The sequence below is a fragment of the Protopterus annectens genome, chromosome 2.part2 (genome assembly GCF_019279795.1).
Source record: "Protopterus annectens isolate FY-2018-M chromosome 2.part2, PAN1.0, whole genome shotgun sequence".
Taxonomy (NCBI): Eukaryota; Metazoa; Chordata; order Ceratodontiformes; family Protopteridae; genus Protopterus; species Protopterus annectens.
Window position 1 is genome coordinate 666,029,560 of NC_056730.1, and position 25,465 is coordinate 666,055,024.

The following is a 25,465-nucleotide window of genomic DNA, read 5'->3' on the forward strand; positions in this document are numbered from 1 at the left end:
TCACTGAGCTTTTTTTGTTTAGACATGGGTGCCAAATCAGGGATGAATTTCCGTTTTCCCATCCAGTTGTCCAAGTTGCACTTGAATTGGGTTAGGAAGGAACTCTGCTTCACATCGATGGAGAGTCTGTTCCATAGATGGGGTAGACCTTTTCCAGGAAAATGTTTTGAATTATTGAATGAAGGTTCTTCATTTTCAGCTGTTTCAAAAACAAAAATGAAGTAGCAAGGATACTGAAATCCATGTTTTCTGGCTTCTTGTGAATATTGTTAAACCCAGGTTGCAGGTGGTGTGGGTAGCTGCTCTAAAACAATGCCAGTAGGTTATTTCCAGTTCCTTTTTATATTTGCCTAGTGTGTTCTGTTATCTGGCCTTTGGCTGGTGGAGCTTTCAATGTAGATTCCATTTCCAAGGCAGCTACTTGCTGTGCTGTACCTACCTACCAAACCAATGCTGTGTGTGTGCTATGAGGTTGGTGAACTTGTACTTTAGTGATCTTAAGTTACTGCATAAAAAAGCTGAAAACTCTCCGAGAAATATGATTGGAAGGAAAAATGTTGTTGTTTAAATACTTTTGAGTGTCCTCTGTTTCGTGATACTGTTGTGGATGTTTTGATCTTTTTATTTATTTTTTTCTTTCAGAAAATATATGTGGAAAGGATTGGCGTTTGGTTGGAAGCTCTTGTCTAAAAATCACCCCGACTAAAGAGAGTTATGACAATGCAAAGCTGTCTTGTAGGAGTTTTAATGCTGTATTAGCATCTTTGACAACCCAGAAGAAGGTGGATGTTGTCCTGAATGAGTTACGAGAGATGCAGGAGCTTGTGAGTATTGCCATTTTTTAACAAGGGTGTGAAAAATGTATACAGCTGGTTTACATTTAGGTTTATTTTTAAAGCATTTCTCTTCATAGTTCAAGATGAATGCTGCTCCTTTCATTGTGATTAGAGCATGAAACAGTACTTTTTACCAAGGGCATAATTATTATTGTTTTTTTTTTTCTCCCACCCTCCTCTGGCTATCAGCTCTCCTCCCTAATCACCCAGTTGGTTCATTTGTTGCCCTGCAGCTGCTAGGGAAGAGGATTGGGTTAACTGAGAAGATAATATCATGTTGCCTGTTGATTTGAGTCCTTCCTTGCCATGTCCATGCTTTCTGTGAGCATCTGGATCTGTGAGGCAAATGTTCTTACTGCTGTGGTGAATTGCTTATCTTGGGACACCACCCTCAGGAGCAAGTGACAAATACATGTGAATAGTGTATGAACATTAGTAAATCCTCATCTCTTATAGTATAAAACTCTTAAAATGTAATGAACAAGTCCAGTTTCTCAAAGCACAGATGTTAATCTTGATTTTTTTTCTAATGCATTCGTGACATTCTTGTCTAATATACAGATAACAATTTCACCCAAAACCAACCCCCACCCTTAAGTTTGTGAGTATTCTTTGTATATATTTTTTGGTTCTTTAGTTCCTAGACTCGGTATTTAGCACAAGTTGATAAGTGTGATTATTCTGTTCTGTTTTTATGTCTTATTATCGTAGTGAACATTAAGTCATCATTTGATTTAAATAAGATTTGGGCTTTAATGTGTTCTTTTTCATAATATTGTCACTCCTCTTTTATTTAAAAAAAAAAAAAGAATGAAACACTCTGCTTCATCTAATGGTAAATGAATATCTTGAAGAAATACCACCTGAGGGTTGTTTATTTTTAAACAATTCATTGGTCCACCTCATTTCCAGCTATTGTTTAGCCGACTGAGATTTTGAAAAAGAAAATTCAGATATCACATGGTTTTATCATTTCTACTGCAGCAGTAGCCTCTTAGGCTTTATGGGTTGTCTCTTGCCCAAGAGATAACCGGCCATGTTACAAAAGGTCTGGCTTACTTTGACACTTCCACTCCTTGACTGCTGATTTGGACAGTCCAGAGGAGGGAAAATCAGCAGTCAGAATGGAAAATCTTCAGTACTTTCTTGGTACCTGTCATAAAGTTGCAGCTCAAAGGCTTCATAAGAGAAGCAGCAGGCACATCAGCTCTATTCTAGTAGAAAATTGCCTTGTGGAGAGACCTTATAAACAAGAAACGGAATTATTTTGTGTGTGTTTTTCTCTCTCTCTCTCTCGAGATATATATAGATAAATACTGTATAAGAAAATGTTCTTTTTATTTGTCTTCAGCGGTTCTGACCCTTTAAGAAAGCCGATATTTCTTTAATATTGCAAGTTTCCTATCCGGGACTGCTTGCTTTAGCTTTGACTAATTTAGAGCCATATTTTGGGACAAAGTGTACTGCTAGTGTAAACATTTTGATTAGTTAAACAGAAGTTTTGTGTGGGAAAATGTTTTACTTGGGCAGGGAATACATTGGGTTATGTAGTGCTTGTGTTCAGTCTGTGACAAACCTACCTGACATTTTTATTTTTTTGTGAGACTAAATTTATTCTAAATGGATTTCTGATAGGCATGTAGTGTGATTATGCCTTACAGTAAAATGAGGACTCTGAAAATGTGTAAGTTTGCTGTTTATGCAAATTTTTTTGACTGCTTACCTCCTGACTGATTTGATCCAGCATTTCTGACCACATCTAAAACATACTTGTCATTCACAGTATTGATACTTACCCTACTCTTACTAGCCCAACTTCCATAGTTCCTAGAAAGAAAAAAATTACCAGAGTCCATGCCAACTCAAGTTTAGTCTTCACTTCAGCTGATGGTGGGCGAGTCTGTGGTGGCCATTATTAGTTCCTCAGACCACTCACTTAACTTGTCTAGCTGTGGTGTAGTCCTTTCAGTCACCAAGAAGTGGGGGATAAGCAATGTCTTCTTTGGCTCTTCCACTGGCAGAACCAGACATGGAAGAACCATCTCTACTGAAGGTGACACACCAGGGGATGCTGGATATGTTCGTGGGAAGAGATCTCTTGATGGGGCAGATATTCTTTTTCCAAATCGGTCATTACAGATAACTGTAAAGAAAAATAAAAGGTTAAACACTGTTCATCAGGAGACATGGTATTTGTAAGGAAAGATGATTTACTTACCTTAACTTAGAAATTGTTACAGACTGCCAGTCATGGTACACAAAATTCAGTACCTATAAATCAAGTCAGTAGAAATATTCCAGAGGGAGACCTGTCAAATGATCCTGACAGGGACAGGGCTTTGTCTTCTGCAGATTCTCAAGTCCAAAACTCTGATGCTGAGGAAATCTTGTCCTCACAGCTGTTTTGAAGAATTTCTTTTTACCGGGATTATTGTCAGGATGAATGAGGTGTTTTATGGAAACAGTTGGATGTTCACCCTGAACCAAGGTTGGTGGTATGAATATGTTGCAAGTGGACATGCCTTATTCTACGCCTGCTCTTCCTCTAGTGCTGGCCTTGGAGTATACAGTGCTTCATGTAACAATCCTGATTCACAGCCTAGTGTCCCCAGAAAAAGCAGATAGGCTTTGCAAAATTTCGTAAGTTAACAAACATTTGCATTCTCATCTTATGTCTGACCCTGCAGCAATCTTGATATTTATGCCAGCAGGTAACAGGCTCATATTGTCATGCTGGACTTCCACAGTGGACAGGGAGCGGAAGGTTTTGGACATACAGTATTTCGTAAGGGAACTTTTTCTTCCACTTTGTCGTATAGAGTTCTTGGCTGTCTTACTCGTATGTGGAAGCTTGTGCTTTTTTATGTAGATGGTTTGAGAAGTCTAGCTGCTACTGTTTCCCCTGAAGGTGCTTCCTATCTCAATTCTGTTGTTTCGAACATTTTTTTCCTGGAGCCAGAGGAGACACGTCCTCCATTAGGGCCTCGGTTCCTCGACCCGCCAGGTCAGAGTCCGTGGCCTCGTCGAGATCCATGCGTAGCTTATTGGAAGTTTTCCTGGAGCCAGAGGAGACACGTCCTCCATTAGGGCCTCGGTTCCTCAACCCGCCAGGTCAGAGTCCGTGGCCTCATCGAGAGTAGCTTGTTGGAAGTTGACATGGATAAAATGAGGAGGTTCATTCCTACTCAGATCCAGATGGAGTTTTTGCCAGCTCCCTTTCCCTCTGGAGGGTGGAGCTCGCTTCCCTTTTTCACACTGATTTCTCCTTCTCCGATCCATCCACTGGGTTCGAAGTACTCTGATCCGAGGATGGCCTTAGTCAGGGGTTCAGCACCAACGGTACCTGTCTCCCAAATGCCAACAGCTGCCTGGAGCGGATCGGATCTGACCAATTTGGATCAGAGTGGCTCTCAGAACCGGAGCTTGGGTGTCTGATCCTAGTGAGCAGAACTTTTTTCTTCAGCTCCGGTGTTGTCAGGCCAAGTTCCCTCCCTTGGAGCTCCGTCCACTTTGGGCCTGGTTCCGATTCTCATGTCGGATACGGGGAGAGTGGCTTTCTTATTGTTACCCCAGGATGCTCGTTCTCCTTCGGCGTTCGACGTGGTAGAAAGGATGATCTCCACTGGATTGAGACCCTTGACTCATTCCTCGGATTCCGCCTCAACCCCCCTTGGCTATGTCTATGAATCCCATCATTTTACCAGAGGGGACAGCCCATGCTTGAGGAGCCCCAGGCAGTTCCCCATGAGGAACAAGTGGCTTGTGAGCCCCCCCCCCCCAGAGAGCCCCACCGGAGACTCACCTCGCAAGCATACATGTAAGAGGAGGCACTTGGACACCCCGAGTCCCTCATCGAGGACACTGATTTGGATGATGAAGGTTCCCCCAGGTCCTCTCCCGAGGTTGTCTCCTTTGGAGATGACATGGAAATCGTATGTCGGGGGGAGGTTGGTCTGCCCCCAAACCTTCTTCTGACAAATCTGTGTTCCTGAAGGCTTTTGGTGCAGGCTCATCTACTTCCTAGGTGTCCCCTCCCGCAGATCCCCTGGTGGACCTGATCACCTCATGGGCCTGGAAGGAGCCGGACACCATAGAACCAATCCCTAAACGTCTGGATAAGATCTTGAGTCCACCATCATTTAGACCAGCATGGAACAAGGGCTCCCCTGTAGACACTATGGTGGTAGCAGCAGCCAAAAATAATTAACTAGCCCAAGACAGTTCTTGGTTCATCCCCCTGACCAAGAGTCTCGGATGATGGACCGCTTATGGAAGCTGGTTTATGCGTCAAAAACCTTTTCCATCAGGGAGCTGAACTACCTGGCCCACATCACGAGACTCCAGCGTGACCGTGGCTGAGTCTCCCCCTAAGTCCATGTCGCAGGAGGATAGAGACATGGTCTCTGTGAGGATGGCCACTTTAAAAACAGTCTCCAACACATCCATGTGACTCCTCTCACATGCTACCGAAGGAGCGGCTAGGGCTGCTGGGTCAGGCGTGTGCATGAGGCACAACGCCTGGCTCAGACTGTGTCATTTTTTGGAACCTTTCAAGGCTTCTTTTGCCAATGTCCCTTATGACGGCACTACTCTTTTTGGTAAGAGCGTCAGAGGCTTTAGTCCAGAATGAGAAGGATGGAAAGACACTGTCTCCGTTGGAATCCACTTCTCGAACCCTCAAAGATCCTTTTCCCGGAATCAGAGAGGGCAAAAGAAGATGTGGTTCTGGAAGTCACAGTACTCCCGGGACACTCAGGGCTCTTCTTCCCCCAGAGGCAGAGGGGGACAGGATAGACACTAGCCCAGAGGCAGAGGGGGTCAGAGGAATTTTGGGTCTCAAGAACCTTTCTCGGACAGGCCCGGTCAGCAACCCTGAGGGATTTGCCTGGCTGCTCTATTCTGGAGGCAGTCGGGGGACGATTGTCCTTGCACCTCATGGCATGGGAGTCCGTAACATCAGACCACGGAGTGCTTCAGATCATATCCAGAGGATACTCTATCCCCTTTGTGGTTCCTCCCAAACCTCCCAAGCATCTCCTGGACGTACCACCCACGTAAAGGGGAGGCAGCAGCACGGGAAATCTCTAAGCTGCTAGAAGAACAAGCCATCAAACCTGTCTGTATCGGGCATCTACTCCAGGTTCTTTTTGGTGCCAAAGAAAACGGGGGACATACGGCCCATTCCGGACCTATCTAACCTGAACCTGTCAGTTGCCAAAGAAAAATTCCAGATGGTTACACTACAGTCTATCATGCCATACCTGCAAGAGAGTGACTAGCTCTGCTCGTTAGACCTCCAGGATGCCTACAATCACATAAAGATGCACAGCAGCTCCAGGAGGTTCCTCTGCTTCCAGCTAGGAATCAATCATTACCAATGTCGAGCCCTACCCTTTGGTCTCATCACAGCCCCCAGGGTGTTCACCAAAGTGATGGCGGTAGTAGCGGCTCACCTGAGGCTTCAGGGGATTCAGGTCTATCCGTACCTGGATGATTGACTCCTCACTGCTCCCACCAGGCGTCTACTTTCTCAAACCAGGGATTATTTCTTAAAGCTTGCTCTTCAGTTGAGGATTACAATCAGCGCATCCAAATCACTTCTAAATCCTGTCCTGGTGATAGACTACATTGGGGCAAGGATAGACACACTACAGTGCAAAATCTTCCTAACCACAGAGAGAGTACAAAACCTGAGGATCTACTGTTCTCATCTTCCCTTAAACAGAATCAGTGTTGAGGGCCTTAGGTTCAGTGGCAGTGACCATAATGCTTCTTCCGTGCGCCTGGTTACATATGCGAGTACTACAATGGACATTAGCAGTACAGTCGTCCCTGTTAGAACTTCCATTAGCATATCCAATACACCTCAGTCGAGTCTGCTGGTCGTCCCTTCTGTGGTGGATGTACTCTCCAGAAATCTTGGCAGGACGACCTTTTGTTCCAGCCCCTGTCCAAGCCACAGTGACCACGGATGCCTCCCAACATAGGTGAGGGGCAGGCATTGTTTGGGCAGGACAGTCCAAGGCCTGTGGTCCCCTCTTGAGACCAATTTGCACATAAGTGTTCTAGAGATGAGGGCAGTCCTTGTGGCATTGCAGGCCCTTCGTGTCCTTCTTCCTCTGGGAACCATTGCAATTCAATCCGACAACATATCAGTGGTCTGGTACATCAACAAACAGGGAGGGACCAGATCTTTACCCCCTTTGTCTCGAGGCCATGAGAGTGTGGGAATGGGCAATCTCCACTGGCCTTTTCGTCATAGCAACGCACAATCTGGGACTGTCCAGCATTCTAGCGGACAGGTTAAGTCGGACTATACTGATGCCTTACGAGTGGTCTCTGAATCATTCAAGAAGCGGAGCAAATCTTTCTGGAGTGGGGTCAGCCTTGCTGCAATCTCTTCACATCTTTTTCCAGTGCGAAATGCAGCGAGTTTTTTGCCTGAACCCCCTGCCGGGGGAGTCCCCTAGAGATGCTGTAGTCCATGCTTGGCCTCCCGGTCTTCTGTATGCTTACTCCCCAGTACCTCTTATTCTGAGGTTTCTATAGAAAGCTTGTCGACTGGGGAACAAAGTGATCCTCATTGCCCCATTTTGGCCTCGCCAGGTATGGCTTCCCTTCCTTTAGTCTCATCTTCTGGCACCGCCTTGGAATCCCATTCAGGATCTGATTTCACACCCTTTGGGAGTTCCTCATCCAAACCTGGACAGTTTGAAGCTCACAGCTTGGCTGCTCCAGTTCCCATGATCACTAGAACTCCTGGATTATCCTCTTCAGTTAAGTGTATTCTGGTGGCAGCCCATAAATCTTCAACCAGGAAGATTTACCGCAGCAAATGGAAATGTTTTTCCTTTTGGGCTTCTCAGAGGAGTTTAGACCCTTTCATGGCACCTATTTCTGCCATTCTTGACTTTCTAACCAATATTTTTCAGCAAGTAGCAAGCTCTTCTACTATCAAAGTTCAGTTAGTTGCCATCTCTCATTTTCACGTGGGTGAGAATTCTGCCTCCCTGGCCTCTTCCAGGCTGTATAAAACCTTTATCAAAGGTACTTTCCTGTTATGCCCCCCCTCGGTCAAGGATCCTGTTCCTCCATGGGACCTTACTATGGTTCTTCAAGCTTTGGTCGCTCCGCCTATTGAACCTGCTGCAACCACGTATCTTAAGTTCTTATCTTGGAAAACAACATTCCTGGTAGCTATCATGTCTGCTAAAAGGGTTTCGAAACTGCAAGCTTTGTCCATTAAAGTTCCATACATGATCTTCCATAAAGATAGGGTTTCCCTTCGGACCAGTCCATCCTTTTCTTCCTAAGGTTGCTTCACAAGTTAACATCAATCACACCATTAATTTACCTGTTTTCTTCCCAAGCTTTGCTAACAAAATAGAATACAAACTCCACGTGTTGAATGTTCATAGACAGTTATGATTTTATTTACACGGAGCAAAAAACTTAATTAAATCTGATCAATTGTTCGTGTCCTTCTCTAAACCCTTTTTGGGTAAACCTATCACCAAGGTCACTATTGCTAGGTGGAGTTCCTTGTGCATCCTTCAGGTCTATAAGGATAAAGGTGTCTCCCCTCCGGGTCAGGTGAAAGCTCATTCCACTAGGTCAATGGCTACTTCTGCAGCTTTTTGGTCTAGAGTCTCATTGGATGATATTTGTTCTGCAGCTACTTGGTCCTCATCTCATACCTTTATTTCTCACTACAAATTGGATTTGACTTCTAGAAGGAGAGCATCCTTTGGTTCCGCAGTGTTCCGGAATATCCTTCCATGAGGGCCACCAAGGAGTTTAGTAGGTGCGGACTCTGTCCCACAGGTTGAAGACAAAATGAATTAAACTACTTCAGATAAAGAAGTTATGTACTCACCATAACTTTCCATCTGAGTAGATCTACTTCATTTGTCTTCAACCGTCCCTCACTCCTTCCCCCCTGACCTTATCATATGAACAGCTGTTGCCTGCAGTTTTAGGTCATAAAATATTCTTCAGGTCAGGTTATCAGTATAAGGGTCGACAAACTTGATCTGGGGGTTGGAAGGTGGTGGTGTATTATGGGTAATGGGAGGAGCTTGGAGCTCGGAGCAGATGCTAGTGAATTTGCTGGCTCGGATCCCATACAGGTCCGGTATCCACAGGTTGAAGACAAATGAAGTAGAACTACTTAGATGGAACATTATGGCGAGTACTTAACTTCTTTTTTAATCTCTTCTGACATTTAGGATTCCAGATAAAGGTTCAGAAATCTTCTTGAGCTTGGCTCACACAGAATTGTTTTCCTCGAATATCTTATAGAAGCCATGCATCAAAAGGCCTTTTTGATGCTAGAAATGGTGGATATTTATCTGGAAACTTTCCCGAGCTTCTCAGCCAAGTCTCAGACGTCAGCCAGAGAGTATCTCAAGATCATGGGACTCATGGCATTTATGATTCCTCCCACCATATGTATGAGAAATATTCAGTGGTTTATAAAAACACATGGGCCCACCATTTGCATCCTCTGGAATTTGATTCCAATCTTGGACTTTGTAAAAAAAAAAAAAAAAAAGAACTGCACTGGTGGCAGCTACAGATACGAGCAAATATAGGTCTCCCCTTTTCTCTTGTACTTCCAAGTTGACCTGTAACTGCAGATGCCACAGATTTTGCTTGGGGTCCAGTTTTAGTGGAAGTAAAGGTATAAAACCCATGGGATTCCTCAAGACAGACCAATGTGCATAAATGTCAAAGATGTTTTCTGTACTGCATACCTTAAAATCTCCATCATTTATGGTTCCCAGGCCTGTCTAGGTGATTATTGATAACTCCACAGTGATGCGATACTTCAACAAGCAAGGGGATGCAAGATTATACTTCCTGTGCAGGCAGGCTTTGATTGTTTGGGAGGTAGCTCTTTACTAATCTTTAACCCCTCCAAGCATCCTACATTCATTCTGTCCTAGCAAAGCATAGTGGCAGACAAAGTAGAGCAGAACCATGCCAGGCTTTCCTAAATGGAAATTGAACAACGTGGTGTTCCAGGAATGTATCCGGTTGTGAGGAAGATCTGTGGTACATCTGTTTGCCTCCTTTAAAATCAGACATCTCAACAGATTTTGCTGTAAGATTCTTTGCAAATAAGCCTGGAAAAGAGATGCATTCTCATTCCCCTGAAAGGAATGTTCCTTAATGCTTTTCTACCCTTTCCACTAATATCCAGAGAAAGTCTGAAGATTCAGAAGGACTTGCCTGAAATAATTGTGGTGACCCCCTTTTGACCCATGTGACATTGGTTCTCACTTTTCTAAGTCATTGGCCAAGGGCAGTCAACACAAGCTTCCTCAGAATCTGGATTTAGTCACACAAGATAGGGGGGAGTTTGATACAGCCCAGACTCAGACATCTTCAGCTTATTGCTTGGATTATTCATTTCAAATAATTTTCATACTCCTCTAGTCAGAGGACATTCAGCAGGTACTAAAGGGAGCAAATTAATCTGCTGCTAGAAAGTCTTATATAGTCAAATGGAAGAGATGTTCTAGTCAGTACCTAGCCAATAACCAGAGCCTTAACAGAGGTTGTGTAACACTGGTGCTCAAGTATTTGTGAGAGTTAAGCTCTGGCCTTTTGTACTTCTCTGTCAGGGTTCATCTTGCAGCCATTTCAGCATGTCTGCCAATGGATCCTCCACTGTTTTCAGTATTTTAGTTAAACAGTTTCTAGAAGGAGCATTGCATCTGAGAACATCACACAAACAGGTTGCTCCTTCCTCAGACCTTAACTTTGTGCTGGAAGAGTTAACATCTCCATGGGAACTTGCACAGCTGGCAAATTTAAGGCTAATTACATGGAAAACTGTTTTTTTTTTCTTTGCTCTGACATCTGCAAGAAGAGTTATCCGAGTTACAAGTGGTCATAGTGGGTGAACCCTATCTGGTCTTCCTTAGGGATAAGGCGTCATTAAGAATGAATCCATTATTCATTCCCAAGGTTGTTGCAGTTTACTTTGAATCAGGCCATCAGTCTCCCAGTATTCTTTCCTGACCATTAGAGCCAGGGAGAGGATTCTACGTATTCTGGATGTGCATAGGCAGCTTGGGTACTATCTTGATGGAACTAAGTCCTTTAGAAAAGCTGATCAGCTTATTTTTTTATTTTTGGTCTAAGAAAAGGCAACTTGTATCAAAATGGACTTTTTCTAAATGGTTGTTCTCCTGATGTTGTCTTTTGTTATACCTAGCATGATAAACCAGTTCCAGGTTAATCAAGGCACAATCTACAAGGGCCTTATCTTCGATGGCATATTGGAAATGGGTGTACTGTAGAAGTACTCTTGCGGTAGCTGCTTGGTCAGCTGTACATAATTTTACAAGGCATTGCAAACTGTATTCTTTTTCTAGCTCCAGGACTGACTTTGCATGAGCCATTCTCCAGGGGATCCTGGATCCATATCAGTCCTCCACCCAGGTTCGATAAGCTTTGATCTGATGTCCTTTTCATTCATTCCTCAACTGATGGATTTGGATCTAAGACACTGATCCAACTCTGTCGCTTCTACTAGATCTTCGGATCTATAACTCTTGAGCTCCTCCCTTAACCCATAATGCCCCGCCAACCTAACATACCCCAGATCTCATTTACCGCCATTCAAATTCAGACACGAATCCTGTCACACTCGAGCTTTTGGAGCAGTTTCTACCCTTTATAGTGAGTTACAATTAAGAAAACTTATAATATTTAATCTTAATTCTCCTACCTCCCTTACCAGTTCATTCCTGATTTTAGCAGTTTTCAGTCTCATTTTATCTACTCCAAACTACTGTTGTTGGCATATTTTCTTTTTTTAGTTTAACTTGAACTTAGTCTTTAAAATACACTTTCAGTACTATTTTTGCTAGTTTTTTCTGTTTCTTTATATTTCTTTTCTCCAAAAAAAAAAATGTTTTCTTGGCTTTTAGGCAGTTTTTCTTTCTGGGTAGGAATGGCTGATGAGCCTGCTGTTTCAAAAAGTGCATTACCTATAGGCATAAAATCCCTAACTCGGATGCCCACAGAGAATATGTTTATTGTTTAGGATCCGTGCATTTGGATGCAGATTGTTCTGTCTGTTCTGGATTCAATTCCAGACCTCTTTGCGACTGCAGTAATAAGTCAATGCTGAAGGGCCTTCTTTCTTCCTTCTTCTGCATTTGTAACAGGCACTCAAACACCATACAAAAAAAAAAAACAGACAAGGAGAAGCCAGACTCTGCTGCTAAGGAAAGAGAGTCCTATAAGAGGTCCCCAGACTGCTGTTACTTATTGTCTCCATCTGAGCCTCCAATTATGATGCAAAAGAAGTTGGATCTGACTGGTTCTAAGACTGTCTCTTCATATCCAGTCTCCCCCACTCTTGGATCCAGTCATTTCATGGCTGCCTTCACCATCTTTGGAGGGGCCTCCATGCAGGCATTCTAGACCTCCATCTTCCACATCTTCTCTTAGGTCTCCCAGAAGTTTATCTGAGGCTGATGAGGCTAGGATGAGGAAGAAATTTCTCTGAGTTCAGATTCAGATGGGCTTCTCCCACCTCCCACTCCTACTGGGTCTGCCAGCCAGCCTACCTGTGTCCACCTCCTTCTTGGTCTCTCCTTCTCCAATTTGACCCTGTCAGGGTCTTGGACAGATTTGTAAGCGTATGTCTGCTTCAGCGACCTTTGCACTGTGCTCACTGAATTATCTGTCACATTTTACAACTCCAAATCTCTTTCTTGGTCCATGTCTGCCAAGAACCAAAATAAAATCTCTTTGCAACTGTTCATCGTCCAGCCTGTTTCTAATGCCTCCATGAGGCTGATGATCTGCAGCGGAAGGTACATCACAGGTGATGGGTTCAGGCATAGCCATTAGGAGTCATGCTTGGATGGAACTGTGTGATTTCTGTGGAGTCCTTTAAGTCTTCATTCATCAGTGCACCTTCTGATGGATCTTCTTTGATCATCCCCAAGGTAAAGGACGCACTTGCCAGACGTGAGCAAGATCGAAAGACCCTGTCTACCATGCGCATATGTTTTTCAATTCTCCAAAAACCTTTCTTAAGGAATCAGTGAGGAGGTAGAAAAATGTGGTTTCACAAGTCCTAGACTTTTCAAGGCTCATGGAGATAGTTTCCCCAGATAGAGGGAGGAACTTAAATGGAAGTCACCATCCTCACAGCAGAGGTGGCTTGCAAAACCACAGCTTCCAGGATTCCTTCTTGGACAAGCCCTACCAGTGCTTCTGAAGGGAGGCCTGACTGTTTCTCATCGGAGACAGTTGAGGGATGTTAATCTCTGCACCAGAGAGTCTGGCTATCCATAACAAAAGATTCCTGGGTGCGGAAGATCATAATCAGTGGCTATATTTTACCATTTTACCTACCCTCCAACCAAGATGAAAAGAATCCCCAATGGTTCTACCCAGTCAGAGGGAAGTAGCGGCACTAGAAGTGGGGAGGGGGGAGGGGGCTGCTAGAAAAAAGTCATCCAAGAGGTCCCCCCAGACCAGAGAGGATTCAGGACCTGTTCAAGATTCCTGTTGCCAAAAGAAGATTGGACATAAGACCATTTCTGGACCTCAGCAAACTAAACATAAGACCATTTCTGGACCTCAGCAAACTAAATCAGTTCATGCAGTATTCAAGATTTTGGATGGTCACAGTTCAGTCCATTTTGCCATTATTACATAAATGATGATTATATTCTTTATAGATCTTCAGGATGCATATGATCACATCAAAATGAAGAGGCACTCCAGAAGATGTGTGCTTCTAGCCTGGAGCCAGTTATCAGTTCAGAGCACTGCCCTTTGGTCTCATCACAACCCTCAGGATGTTCAACAAATGCATGGCAGTGGTAGCAGCTCACTTGAGATGGCTGAGGTTCCCGCCGTTTCCATACCTAGATGACCGACTCCTGACTGCCCCAGCCAGGCATAGACTCCTACAGGTAAGGGACTACTTGGTCCAGTTGTGTGTTCATCTAGGCATCACAGTCAATTACAACAAATCACAACTTGCACCTAAACAGAGTTCATTGGTGCTTATCTGGATTCAGACAGCATCTTCCTTCTGCTTGAATTCAAACACTTTCTTTTCCAACACAGCTAATTTTACAAGCCTTGGGGTCTATGGCAGTAATCACCCTCATTCCTTTGGCCGGGTTTCACATGCAAATTCTTCAATGGACTTTGTCGAGTCAGTGGTCTATTTTTCAACATCCTTTAACTGCTCCAGTCAAGGTCACACAGGCATGCAAAAGGTAACTTCTTTGGTGGATTCATTCAAACTCTCGGAAGGTCACCCATTCTTTATCCCACTGCCTACGGTCATGGTGACCACAGACTCCTCCCAACTGGGGTGGGGGGCACTATTTGGAAAGGGCAGTCCACGATACGTGGTCCCTCAGAGGCCAAGAAGCATGTCAGTGTCCTAGAAATGAGAACAATTGTCCTAGCGTTGCAGGCCTTTCAAGATGCTCTACCATCTGGGCTAGTTGCTATTCAGATGGACAATATGGCAGTGGTGTGGTACATCAACAAACAGGGAGGAACCAAGTCTTATCATTTTGTTGAGAAAGCAGTAAGTGTGTGGCAATGGGCAATTTCTTCTGGTTGCTTTCTAATAGCAACACATGTTCTGGGGAAATCCAGCATGATTGTGAACAAACTAAGCAGGTCCATTCTGATGCCTCATGCGTGGTCTCTCAATGTGTAGGAGTCGGAACATTTTCTGTTGCTGGGACCAGCCATGCTGTGGTCTGTTTACCTCTCCCATCAACAACAAGTGCAGCAGGTTTTTTTGCCCTGATCCGTGCTACAGGGCTGTCAGAGAGAGATGATTTAGTCCATGACTGGCCATCCTGTCTTCACTATGCTTACCCACCAATTACCTCTTATTCCCAAATTTCTACAGAAAGCATTCTGGTTGAAGAGTACAGGTGTCCTCATTGCAGCCTTTTGGCCTCATCAGATTTGGTTTCCCTTCCTCTGGCCTTGCCTTCTACATCTGCCCTGGATACTGGATCCAACTCCAGACTTGCTGTCTCACCCGACAGAGATGACTCATTGAGACTTAACAGGCCTCAAACTGACTGCATGGTTTCTCCAATTCCATTGATTTTTGACCGCCCAGGCTCTCCTCCCGGGTTTGTCATATCTTGTTACCTTCTTAAAAAGCTTCTACTACAATGATTTATAATTGAAACAGATTGTTTTCTGGGCCCTGTGCCTTCTATCTTGAATTTTTAGCTTCAATTTTCAGTGAAGGTGCTAGTTTTTCAACTATTAATGTTCAGTTGGCTGCCATTTCTAATTTCTACACTGGCAAAAATAACTCTGCATTGGCTTGTTCTAAACTATATAAAGGCTTCTTCGAAGGATCCTTTTTACTTAGATCTTCGTTAAAGGATTCTACTCTTCCTTAGGATTTAAATATGGTTCAGGCCTTAACCCAGACTCTCTTTGAACCCTTCAGCCAGGGCAGATCTAAAATTTTTGTCTTGGAAAACCATTTTCCGGTCACTGTCACATCAGGTAGGCTGTCTGAACTGCAGACTGTATCTTCTAAACCTCCTTACCTGTTTTTCCCCAAAGACAGGGTGTCTTTGCAGACCAACCTGACTTTTTTGCCTATGTTAGCTTCTGAGTCCAACATCAACCAGGTCATTAGTCTACCAGTTTTCTTTTCAAACTTTTCAGATAAAGGAGAGTAGATGTTTCATCTATTGGATGTGCATAGGCAACTTCATTTTTTTCTCCATAGAACCAAAGACTTCAGGAACTGACAGACCAGTCATTTATTTCCTTCTATCCAGCAGATTGGGCAAGCCATTTTCCACAGAGTTACATTGGCCAAATGATTAACTGAATGCATCTCCTTTGTCTGTAGTAAAAAAGATGTATCCTTGCCTAAACTTGCTAGAGCTCCTTCCACAAGGTTTGCAGCAGTCTCGTCAGCTTTTTGGTCAAGAGCTTCCATAGATGATATTTGTGTAGCTGCACTTTTATTGCTAGTTACAAATTAGATTTAGTTTCTAGGGACAGGGTGGCTTTCGACTTTGCAGTGCTTTGGTATATCCTTACGTGAGGTCACCCAAGGTTCCAGTAGTTGAGGAATGAATGAAAAGGACTACATCAGATAAAAAGTTAAGTCCTCACCATAATATTCCATCTGTGTTGTCCATTGTCATTTTTCCTCAACTTCCCGCCCACCTAACCCCTTTCTTTGCTTCTGGAAAGATCTAAGAGTTTTACAGGAACCTGTGTTCCTTGTTTGAGCTCCAGCTTCTTTTTTACTTTCTGTCTTTAATTTCTTTAACAGGTTGCCCCAGTATACCTAGAGGCAGCAAACTCAATCTGAAGTATGATAGGTTGGCAGGGCATTATCGGTAAAGGGTGGAGCTCAAGAGTTTTTGATCCAAAGATCTGGTAGAAGCATCCAAGTTGGACCAGTCTCTCTTATCCAAACCCATCAGTTGTGGATGAATGAAAATGGACAACACAGATGGAAACGTTATGGTAAGTGCATAACTTTTTTTTTAATTAATCTATTTAGCCTAAACCCAGTTTATCGAAGCCTCTCCATCGAACGGCCATTTCATCAAAGTTTTTCATAAGGAAAAACAATGGCTGGTCATCAGGGATTTGCCCTTTTCCCCACTGTAGTGCAATCTCAGAGTTGGTATATTTAGGTAGGGGGGTGGGTTTTAAATTTTTAGAATTTAATGACAGGTGCTAGGTTGGCTAGCCATATTGCTTTCCCTCTGAAAAACTTTGATGAAATGGTCATTCAATGAAGAGAGGTTTCAACAAAGTAAATATTCAACAGTATGATATAGACCCAATTAACACATGTATATGTGATTGCTAAAGTGCATTACTTAATGCCTGTTTGTATATTACTGACTGTCTGTTTAAAAATGTTTGTAATATGTTTGCGCTTTTCTCCCTGGGCCTCTACTGAGTTTTTTTTTTTTTTTAGTAAATCCTGTCAAGCAAACCTGGTAAACAAAAGCAAAATAAAAAAAAAAAATGTGACATCCATGCCTCCACTGCTAGGCCACTGCAGTGGTAAGTCTGTCATGACAAACCATGTCTCCACTACTCAGCTGTAATGCAATATGTTGGTGTGTACTACTTAATGTGTATATCAGACCGCACTTAAACTAGTTCTATGTTTAGTAATACTGTGCAGTTTGCAGTACTGTTTACATTACATATGTATTACACTAATTTCTCAGAACTCGAGAGCATTAGACTGTCAACTGGTTTAGCTTCATTGTTCACTTACTGATCTCTGTTATGCATCCCTGCCCAGTTTTTGGCTACTTTCTGTGGTGCTGTGCTTTTCAGTGAGAAAATATATTGCTATCTAGTCACTTAATCCCTGATCATCTTCGTGTTTCACTTGCAGTCATCACACTTGGGTTTTTCTGCCAGGGGAAGCCTTCAGTCTGCCCGAATACCAGAGGCTTAGTATTTCTACGTCGGTTGCTGTCGCTCCAGGACTGACGTCAGGTAGTCAGTGATATAAAAACAGGCAGCCAACACCATTACATCAGTCTTTCTTGCCAAGGAGCCCAAAGCAGAAGCAGTTTGCACGAGTGCCGGTCGGCCGCTACCTGAGTTTTCTTTTCTGAAATTGAAGTTGAAGTCTTCTAAAGTTAAGTACCCCATTGGGATCTTTTTTTCTTGCTCTAAGCGATGTCAGAAAAAGTTAACAATTGTCTCGCCTGTGGAAAGCAAATACCACACCAAGATTTCCATTCTTACTGCGTCACCTGTTTAGGCCCAGACCACGACGTCCCTTGCTGTCTGTTTTGTGCTTTGTTCAACACCAGAACTATAAATCGTCATAGGTTCATACTAGGCTATCTGCCCTAGGGCATTTATAAGCCTAGCCAGAATGTGTTTGGCTTTCGCCACCCATTTTAAATTTATTTTGCTATGCCCTTTTTCGAGGTTAGTATACTGTGCCTCTGTCTAACAGTGACACAGAAATGATACCCGGGGTAAACCTACGATCTCCCATCCACTCATCAAGATCCCTCTTGAAGAGAGTCAATGAGGGACTCTGCCTAACCTGGACTGGGATTTTATTCCAGAGTGAAGGGAGCCTCTGGGTTATGAATCTGTCCCTCCAGCATGTCCTATTTATTTCAGTGCTGAGGTTCAAGTCTCTCGAGCGCGTAGCTCGATGGGATTTGGATCTTCTGAGGTGCAGCATGTCCATTAATTCCGGGTTGGACATGGCTTTATACGTCCGGCACAGATCGCCTCTGAACAGGCGGTATGCCACTGAGTAGAGCTGGAGTTTCTTTAACCGGGCAGCATATGGCATCTGTTTGAGCCCTTTGATCCTCTTGGTGAGGTACTTTTGGGGTCTTTCCAGTTGCTGCAGGTGTCTGGTAAGGTACATCCCAAAAGGGGCATTGTACTCAATTATGGGCCTGATGAGGGATGAGTGAAGAGGCACGATGACCTCCCCTGATCTAGATGTGAATCCCTTCATGATTAGGTGGGCTGTATAAAATGTTTTTCTAACCACTTTGGCCACGTGGTTGTCAAATGAGAGATTGCTATCAACTTGGGTCCCCAGGTCCCTAATTACTTCTTCTGTACTTAATGGATTACCACCTATGTGGTAATTTGTGGGCACTTTGTTTTTGCCAAAGGGGATGACTATACACTTTTTGGCATTTAACTTGAGGCCATGGCTCTGGCACCAGTTGTCTGTTTCTATGAGGCCCTTTTGGAGGATGCTTGTGTCGGCTGGAGAGTCGATTATGGCGCCCAGTCGGGCCCTTATCATAGCTAAATACTTTCACTCAATATCTCCGTATTCCAAAGTGGCTTCGGTAAGCCATCCGACTACCAATCTTCTGAAAAAAAGTAATGCTAAAGACAGATAGTCCACACAGGTCCAAAACTGCCGACGATGCTTCCGTTAAGCTAGTCGCCAGTTTGCAGTACTCAGTGAGGTGCTTTCGCAGCCACTGATGTCCGCTTCTGTGGATTCGCAGGCCACTTCCGAGACTCTTTCAGAGTCTGGCATGATGCGAGACTCTCTCTTGATTAAGGATCCTGTGGATGTCTCTACCTTGGATGGGTCTGGAGCCGCTGAGCAGGCACCGGCTTGCGAGGAAGTTCTTCACACTACCGATATTCGACACAAACTGATGACTTCTTTTGCGTCTTCAGTTCTTTCTAAAACTACCAGGTTTCTAAAGCCCAGGGTACGAACTATGCCTAAAAAACTGACTGCTCAAGCACCTGCTTCCATGTCTCGATCTCAAATGCTTAAAATGGCGGAAGACCTTATCATGCTTATTAGGGGAAGCCAGCCTACCCCTTCTAAAAGAAAGAGACTTGTCCCCAGCAGCTTTGTCTGACCAGGAGTCCAACGACTCTGAGGTTTCTGAATATGAAGACACGCCCTTGTGTGCTTATGAGGATTCAGATGCAGAGGAATCCATTCCTTCTGCCTCTCCTCCAGAGGATTTTTCTTTTGGTGAAACCCTGCATACTTTGAGAGAGCATTTCCATTGGGAATGTCAGGATTATCCTCAGTCCAAAAAGAGACTCTGGGAATTTTTAGATTTGCCACAGCACAGACCCTTCGCTATTCCTGCTGTCCTGGATGTTGTGGATGATGTTTACATGGAATCCAGTTTAACTCCTGACACCCTACCACCTGCTCCCATGAAACCTGACAGGTATTAGAGTCCCTGACTCGCACAAATTTTTTTTCAAACGTCCTACCGCTGACCCAGAGGCCATCTCCCAAGAACCTAAAGGAATAAAAGCAACCACAGCTAAGAATCCCACCCCTTCAGAAAGGGATTCCTAAGCTTTAGACAGATGGGGTAAAAAGTATACACCTGTGCAGCGCTAGCCATTAGAGCACTAAATTGTCAGTAATGCATGTTGAAATACCAGCAACATACTATGAAATTCCTTAAACAAAAAATATCTACCTTTCCAGCTTGTGCCAAAAATAAAGAATTACAGGAGCTTATGCAGTCTATAAACCAAGTTACTAAGCACACCTTGCAATGTGGCTTTGATGCCCTAGAAGCATCCTGCAGGGCAGCAGTCACAGGTTCTGTACTTAGAAGGCATGCTTGGCTTAAGGAACAGACCTTGCCAAACCATGTCAAATCAAAATTATTGGACGCACCATTGAACAAAGACAATTTGTTTGGCACCAAGGCAAAAGAGGTTTTAAAAAAGATGGAAGAAAAAGCTAAATCTATGCAGACAGTTAAAGACTTTTTGCAAGTCCAGCCTCTGAGATTCAGTAGGCATTGCCCCTCCTAGCACTGGTCCTTTCCAGACCCCTCAAGGCCGGCTCAGACTAGACCTAGGGGAAGTAGCCCCCCCGGCAGCAGCCCCAGGGAGTGCAGAGATCTAAGCAATGGAGTACCTCCACTTCAAAAACAGGGAGTGCTAAGCCACCCCCTTACGGAAAGAACTCACAATGACTTTTCAACTCCACCCCTTAACTCTGCCCACCTGCTTGTGCCCCTAGGAGGAAAACGTGCCTCCCATGCAAAAAACTGGGCCTCCATCACCAACAACCAATGAGTCCTCAACATAGTGTTCCAGGGGTACAGATTTTATTTCCACACACTGCCAACCACAAAAGGGTTCCCAGATCTTCCTCCAAACCAGTGGGCAGAGGCCCAAAACCAAGTTCATTCCCTGCTCTCCATGAGGGCAATACACCCTGTTCCTGCAGACCAGATAGGCCAAGGTTTCTATTCCAGACTTTTCCTGGTACCCAGAACAGAGGGCGCCTGTCGCCCAATTCTAGATCTCTCAATTCTAAACACCTACCTGGTGATACCAAAGTTCAGAATGCTCACCCACCAGCAGCTTCTTCCTGTGCTATCCAAATATGCTTGGTTAGCCACCCTAAACCTAAAAGAGGCCTATCTGCACATCCCAATCAGGTATTCTTGCAGGAAATGTCTATGTTTCAGGGCATGATCTGTGCACTTTCAGTTCTCTGTGCTTCCCTTTGGCTTATCCACTGCTCCAAGAGTTTTCACAAAATGCCTGGCCCCGGCCATTGCTTTTTGCAGACAAAGAAATATTCAAATTTACTCCTACTTGGACGACTGCCTGATTCAGGATGACAGTCAGGAAAAGCTGTTACAGCACCTAACCTTTGTAAAGGATCTACTGACCTCACTGGGATGCACTATAAACGAAAAGAAATCAAAACTAGTCTCCACTCAAAAAATTGTATTCCTGGGAGCAAGCCTGGACACAGCATCCCAGATGGCATTCCTTACTCCAGAAAAACAAGTCTATCTGACAGGCTACTTCTCTCAACTAGCCACCAGAACCCAGTTAATTGCAAGGAAAATCCTGCAAGCTCTAGGGTTCATGGCTTCCTGCATTCTGCTCATTCCATATGCCAGATTGCATATGAGGAAACTTCAATAGTACTTAAAAAGCCTTTGGTGTCAACATTCTCAGGACCTGGAAACTATCATACCTATGATACCTTGTATAAGGAAAGATTTTCTTTGGTGGGCAGCAGCATGCAATCACAACAAGGGCCTTCTCTTTTTACAACCCCATGTCGCCCAGATCCTAACCACAGACGCATGGGACTATGTCTGGGGTGCACACCTGGATGGCAGGTGCATTCAGGGCCATTGGAGCAAAAATCAAATACATTTGCACATCAACCAAAAATAGATGTTGGCTGTTCAGCACGCTCTGACAGCTTTCAGACCCCTACTCTCTCTGGGGCCTCTAGTAATCAAAACAGACAACACAGTGATATGGTACATCAACAAGCAGGGAGGAACTCACTCTTATCCACTCTGCAGGCTAGCCATGACCACGGCTTCAGCTATGCAAATTCACCTGCTAGCACAATTCCTGCCAGGCAGCCAAAACTGTCTTGCAGACAACTTGAGCAGAAATCTCCTAGACCCACATGAGTGCCAATTAAACCACAGCACCTTCAGCCTTGTAACCCAGAAATGGGGTACCCCGAAGGTGGACCTATTTGCCTCCCACAACAACCACCAGCTCAGCAAATTCTGCACCAGGGAACCACACAGCAAGGTCTGGAAAATGGATGCCCTATCCTTCCAATGGGTAAGCCTCTCGATCTATGCATTTCCCCCCTCTACCTCTTCTTACAAGGGTACTACTCAAAATAAGGGAGGAAAAACCAAGAGCAATCTTGATTGCCCCAGACTGGCCACGCCAACACTGGTACCCACTACTGCGCAGTCTGTCTCCGTTGCCTCCATGGCACCTCCCTCAGATCTCAACTCTCCTGACCCAGCAGAATGGTGAATTCTTGCATCCGCGATTGCGGACCCTGAACCTGGCAGCCTGACTTATTCCCTGACCTCTCCTCCAGTGGCCAGCCTAAGCAAGCAAGTCCTGGACGTTATACATTTGGCCAAATGTCCCAGCACTAGAAAATACAATGCTGACAAGTGGAAAAGGTATTGCACCTGGATCCAGGCTAAAGGAGCTGAACCAGCCCAGCCCTCCCTACCTCTCATCCTGAATTACCTAGCAGACCTACTTCACAGGGGCCTGTCCTTCTCTTCTATTAAAATTCATTCCTCTGCCATCTGTGCTCATTACAACACAGAGCCACCTCTCTTTTCTCAACCTCTCATCCGACAGTTCCTAAGAGGGGCTAACAACTTAAGGCCGCCCAGAAGAGCTCCTACCCCAGCTTGGGACCTTAACTTTGTGTTGGAAAATCTCACTCTACCCCCCCCCCCCCCCTTTGAGCCTGCAGCTTCAGCAGAGTTAAAATTCCTCTCTTGGAAAACAGTCTTGCTTTTGGCCATCACTTCAGCTAGAAGAGTGTCCGAGCTACAAGCACTCATGGCTGTGGAACCCTACATCATTGTTCATGCTGACAGGGGCTCCCTCAGGACTAACCCAACTTTCATGCCTAAGGTGGTGTCCAGTGTGGCTCTCAACCAATCTATTAATTTTCCCACCTTTTTCTCTATGCCTCAAAGTAAGGGGGAAAGGATACTACATTCTTTAGATGTGCACAGACTGCTCAGATTCTGCCTGGATAGGACTAAGCCCTTCAGGAAAACTGAAGAATTACTAGTCAGTTTTGCAGCAGGGGCAGAGGGCAAGGCCATATCCAAACAAACCATCTTCAAATGGATAGCATACTGTATCCATTTCTGTTACAAACACCACAGGAAACCACCCCCTCAGGGGGTCAGGACACATTCCACAAGGACAACCTCCACCTCTGCAGCTTTTCTCAGACGGGTCCCTACCAGGGACATCCTGGAAGCTGCAATATGGAGTTCTGTTCATACCTTCACCGAGCATTTCCACCTGCCTGTCTTTTCCAAATTTATGGCAGGCTTTGCAACCGCAGTCCTGCAGGGCACACTGGCAAGCCCCAACTATTCTTGACTGCCTCCACCCTGTAGTTCAGCTTTGGGAATCAACCCAAGTGTGATGACTGCAACAGTGAAACACGAAGAACATAGTACGGTTGTGTACACTTACCATAAATGTAGATGTTCGAGTGTATTCATTGTTGCAGTCCTGGTTTCCCACCCTCCATCCCCCTTGTCTCTTGCACTCTCTCTCTTCCTCGCTCATTACAGGGATTTTTGGTATTTGCTTTCTACTGGTGGCATTCTTCCACCATAACCTAGCTACCTATTTGGGGGCTACTGATATTTGGGGCAAGAAAAAATGATGCAATGGCATCGGCTGCCTGTTTTTATACCACTGACCTGATATCAGTCCTGTAGTGACAGCAACCGATGCAGAAATACTAAGCCTCTGGTATTCGGGCCGACTGAGGGCCACCCCTGACAGGATAACCCAAGTGTGATGACTGCAACAGTGAATACACTCGAACATCTACATTTATAGTAGGTGTACACAGCTGTACTTTCCAACTTATTAAAAATGGTTATATTCATATGCCACTAAACACGTTCGCACTTTTGCTAGTAATGGATTCAGTCAACTCTTAACCCTTCTGTAGTCCATCTCTTAACAGTTGGAAGTCAAAGGCAGTGTAGTAATATTATTTCTCCAACAACATAATCAACTTGTAAGAAGTACAAGTACATACTGAGTCTGGAAATCTCCCTGTCACAGCACCACTGTATTACATTTATGCTGAGGTGGTTAAAAAGTCACTCATCAAGCATCTTATACTTAGGGCCAAGAAATCTTGGCTACCATGAAACAGCTGTACTTCAACACATGTTGCCAGCCATTACATTGACTTAATTGAGTCACAAGTGTATATGCTACAAGTTCTTATGGCCTTCAGTGTATGCATTCAATGCACAAAAAGTGTTTTGGTAATTCTGTTATGAGGTACACTGGCACTGTCATCGCAGTAATTGACATGAACAGGGCAACAGCTGTCTTTCCAGACCCAGGATCTAGGATCTTGTGAGGGCTCTTAAGTCTTTCCATTCTGATAAAGACGGCTCTAATATTGTGGTAGCATATGTGGATGGATGAATGACTGCAGGTGCTTCGTCCAAGAGGAAATTCATAAGGATATGGCTAACCTTGTCAAGTTACATGACTGAGGCAGGAAAGACATTCCTTTTGAGTGATACCTTGCTATCATTTAGAATGGTATCAGAATTTAAGGACAAGATAATTAGGTTATTAACTGATGTCAGTCTAGGGCAATCCAGGATATGTCTGCTTGGGATGAGATGGCTGCTTGATTTGCATGTATTGCCTGCACCTCTTTTATTACATTTTCTACATTCTGTGTAAAGCATTTGCTGTCCCCACAGTACCATTTTAGGTAACGTCTGTCTGCCTTCTTTACATTTCCATGTAGAAAATTCCTACTCTGAACACATTAAGGTTTCTCAACTCCGTGTCAGGAGTCTTAAAAAAATGTCTGAGCTTGAGGACCTGACCTCTTGCAATTTGAACATGTAAATATATGTGTAGCAACAGATATTTTTTGTGTTTACTGTGTCTCATACATTGGGAGAATTTAGTCTTTTCAGAGACCCTCTCACATCATCAAGGTAGATTCCTCGTGGCCCTAATTTTGAAATTTTGAAATTCGAAGTCAAACAATCAACTGCCACTTTGTAGCCAAATATAAATCACCCTGCATATCTCTCACACAGGTCATGACAGCTACCTCAATACATTTATTGTACATACATTGCAAGTGTCACAAGTTTCAGTGGTCCAACAGGTAACGCACTCCCCTTTGGTGCAGAAAGTTATGGGGTCTATTCCCAAACTGGGTAGATTGCTGACATTGAAGTGCAGTGTAAAGGGTTGGTGCTGCACTCCGAAGTGTATCATCCTTCTGATGGGACATTTAAACAGAGCCCCCATCTGCCTGAGTTTGTATGAGTTCAGGTACATGAAAAAGATCTCATGGCACTTATCGAAAAGAGTAGGGAAAGTTCCCCATTGAATACTGTGAAGATTGGTAGAGATGGGTGAAGGTTGCCAGCCTAGCGAGATAGAATTGTGCAGATAATTCTATCATTTGTAAATATGAATGTTAAACTTAAAACAATGTGGTAACATTGCCATCTGCTGTAAAGAAAGCTAAGTCAAGCATTTCTTGTTGGTCCTTTGAAATTAAAATTATTTCATCA

The 25,465-nt window shown here is 44.1% G+C and overlaps 1 protein-coding gene across 1 annotated transcript in view; it reads left to right on the forward strand.

The window, feature by feature from the left end:
• ATRN (attractin) overlaps positions 1-25,465 on the forward strand; it is a 2,639,854-nt gene that overhangs the window by 978,067 nt on the left and 1,636,322 nt on the right. The window contains exon 12 of the mRNA XM_044064458.1: positions 643-824. Within this exon, the coding sequence (XP_043920393.1) occupies positions 643-824 (182 nt within the window). The remainder of the gene's footprint in view (positions 1-642; positions 825-25,465) is intronic.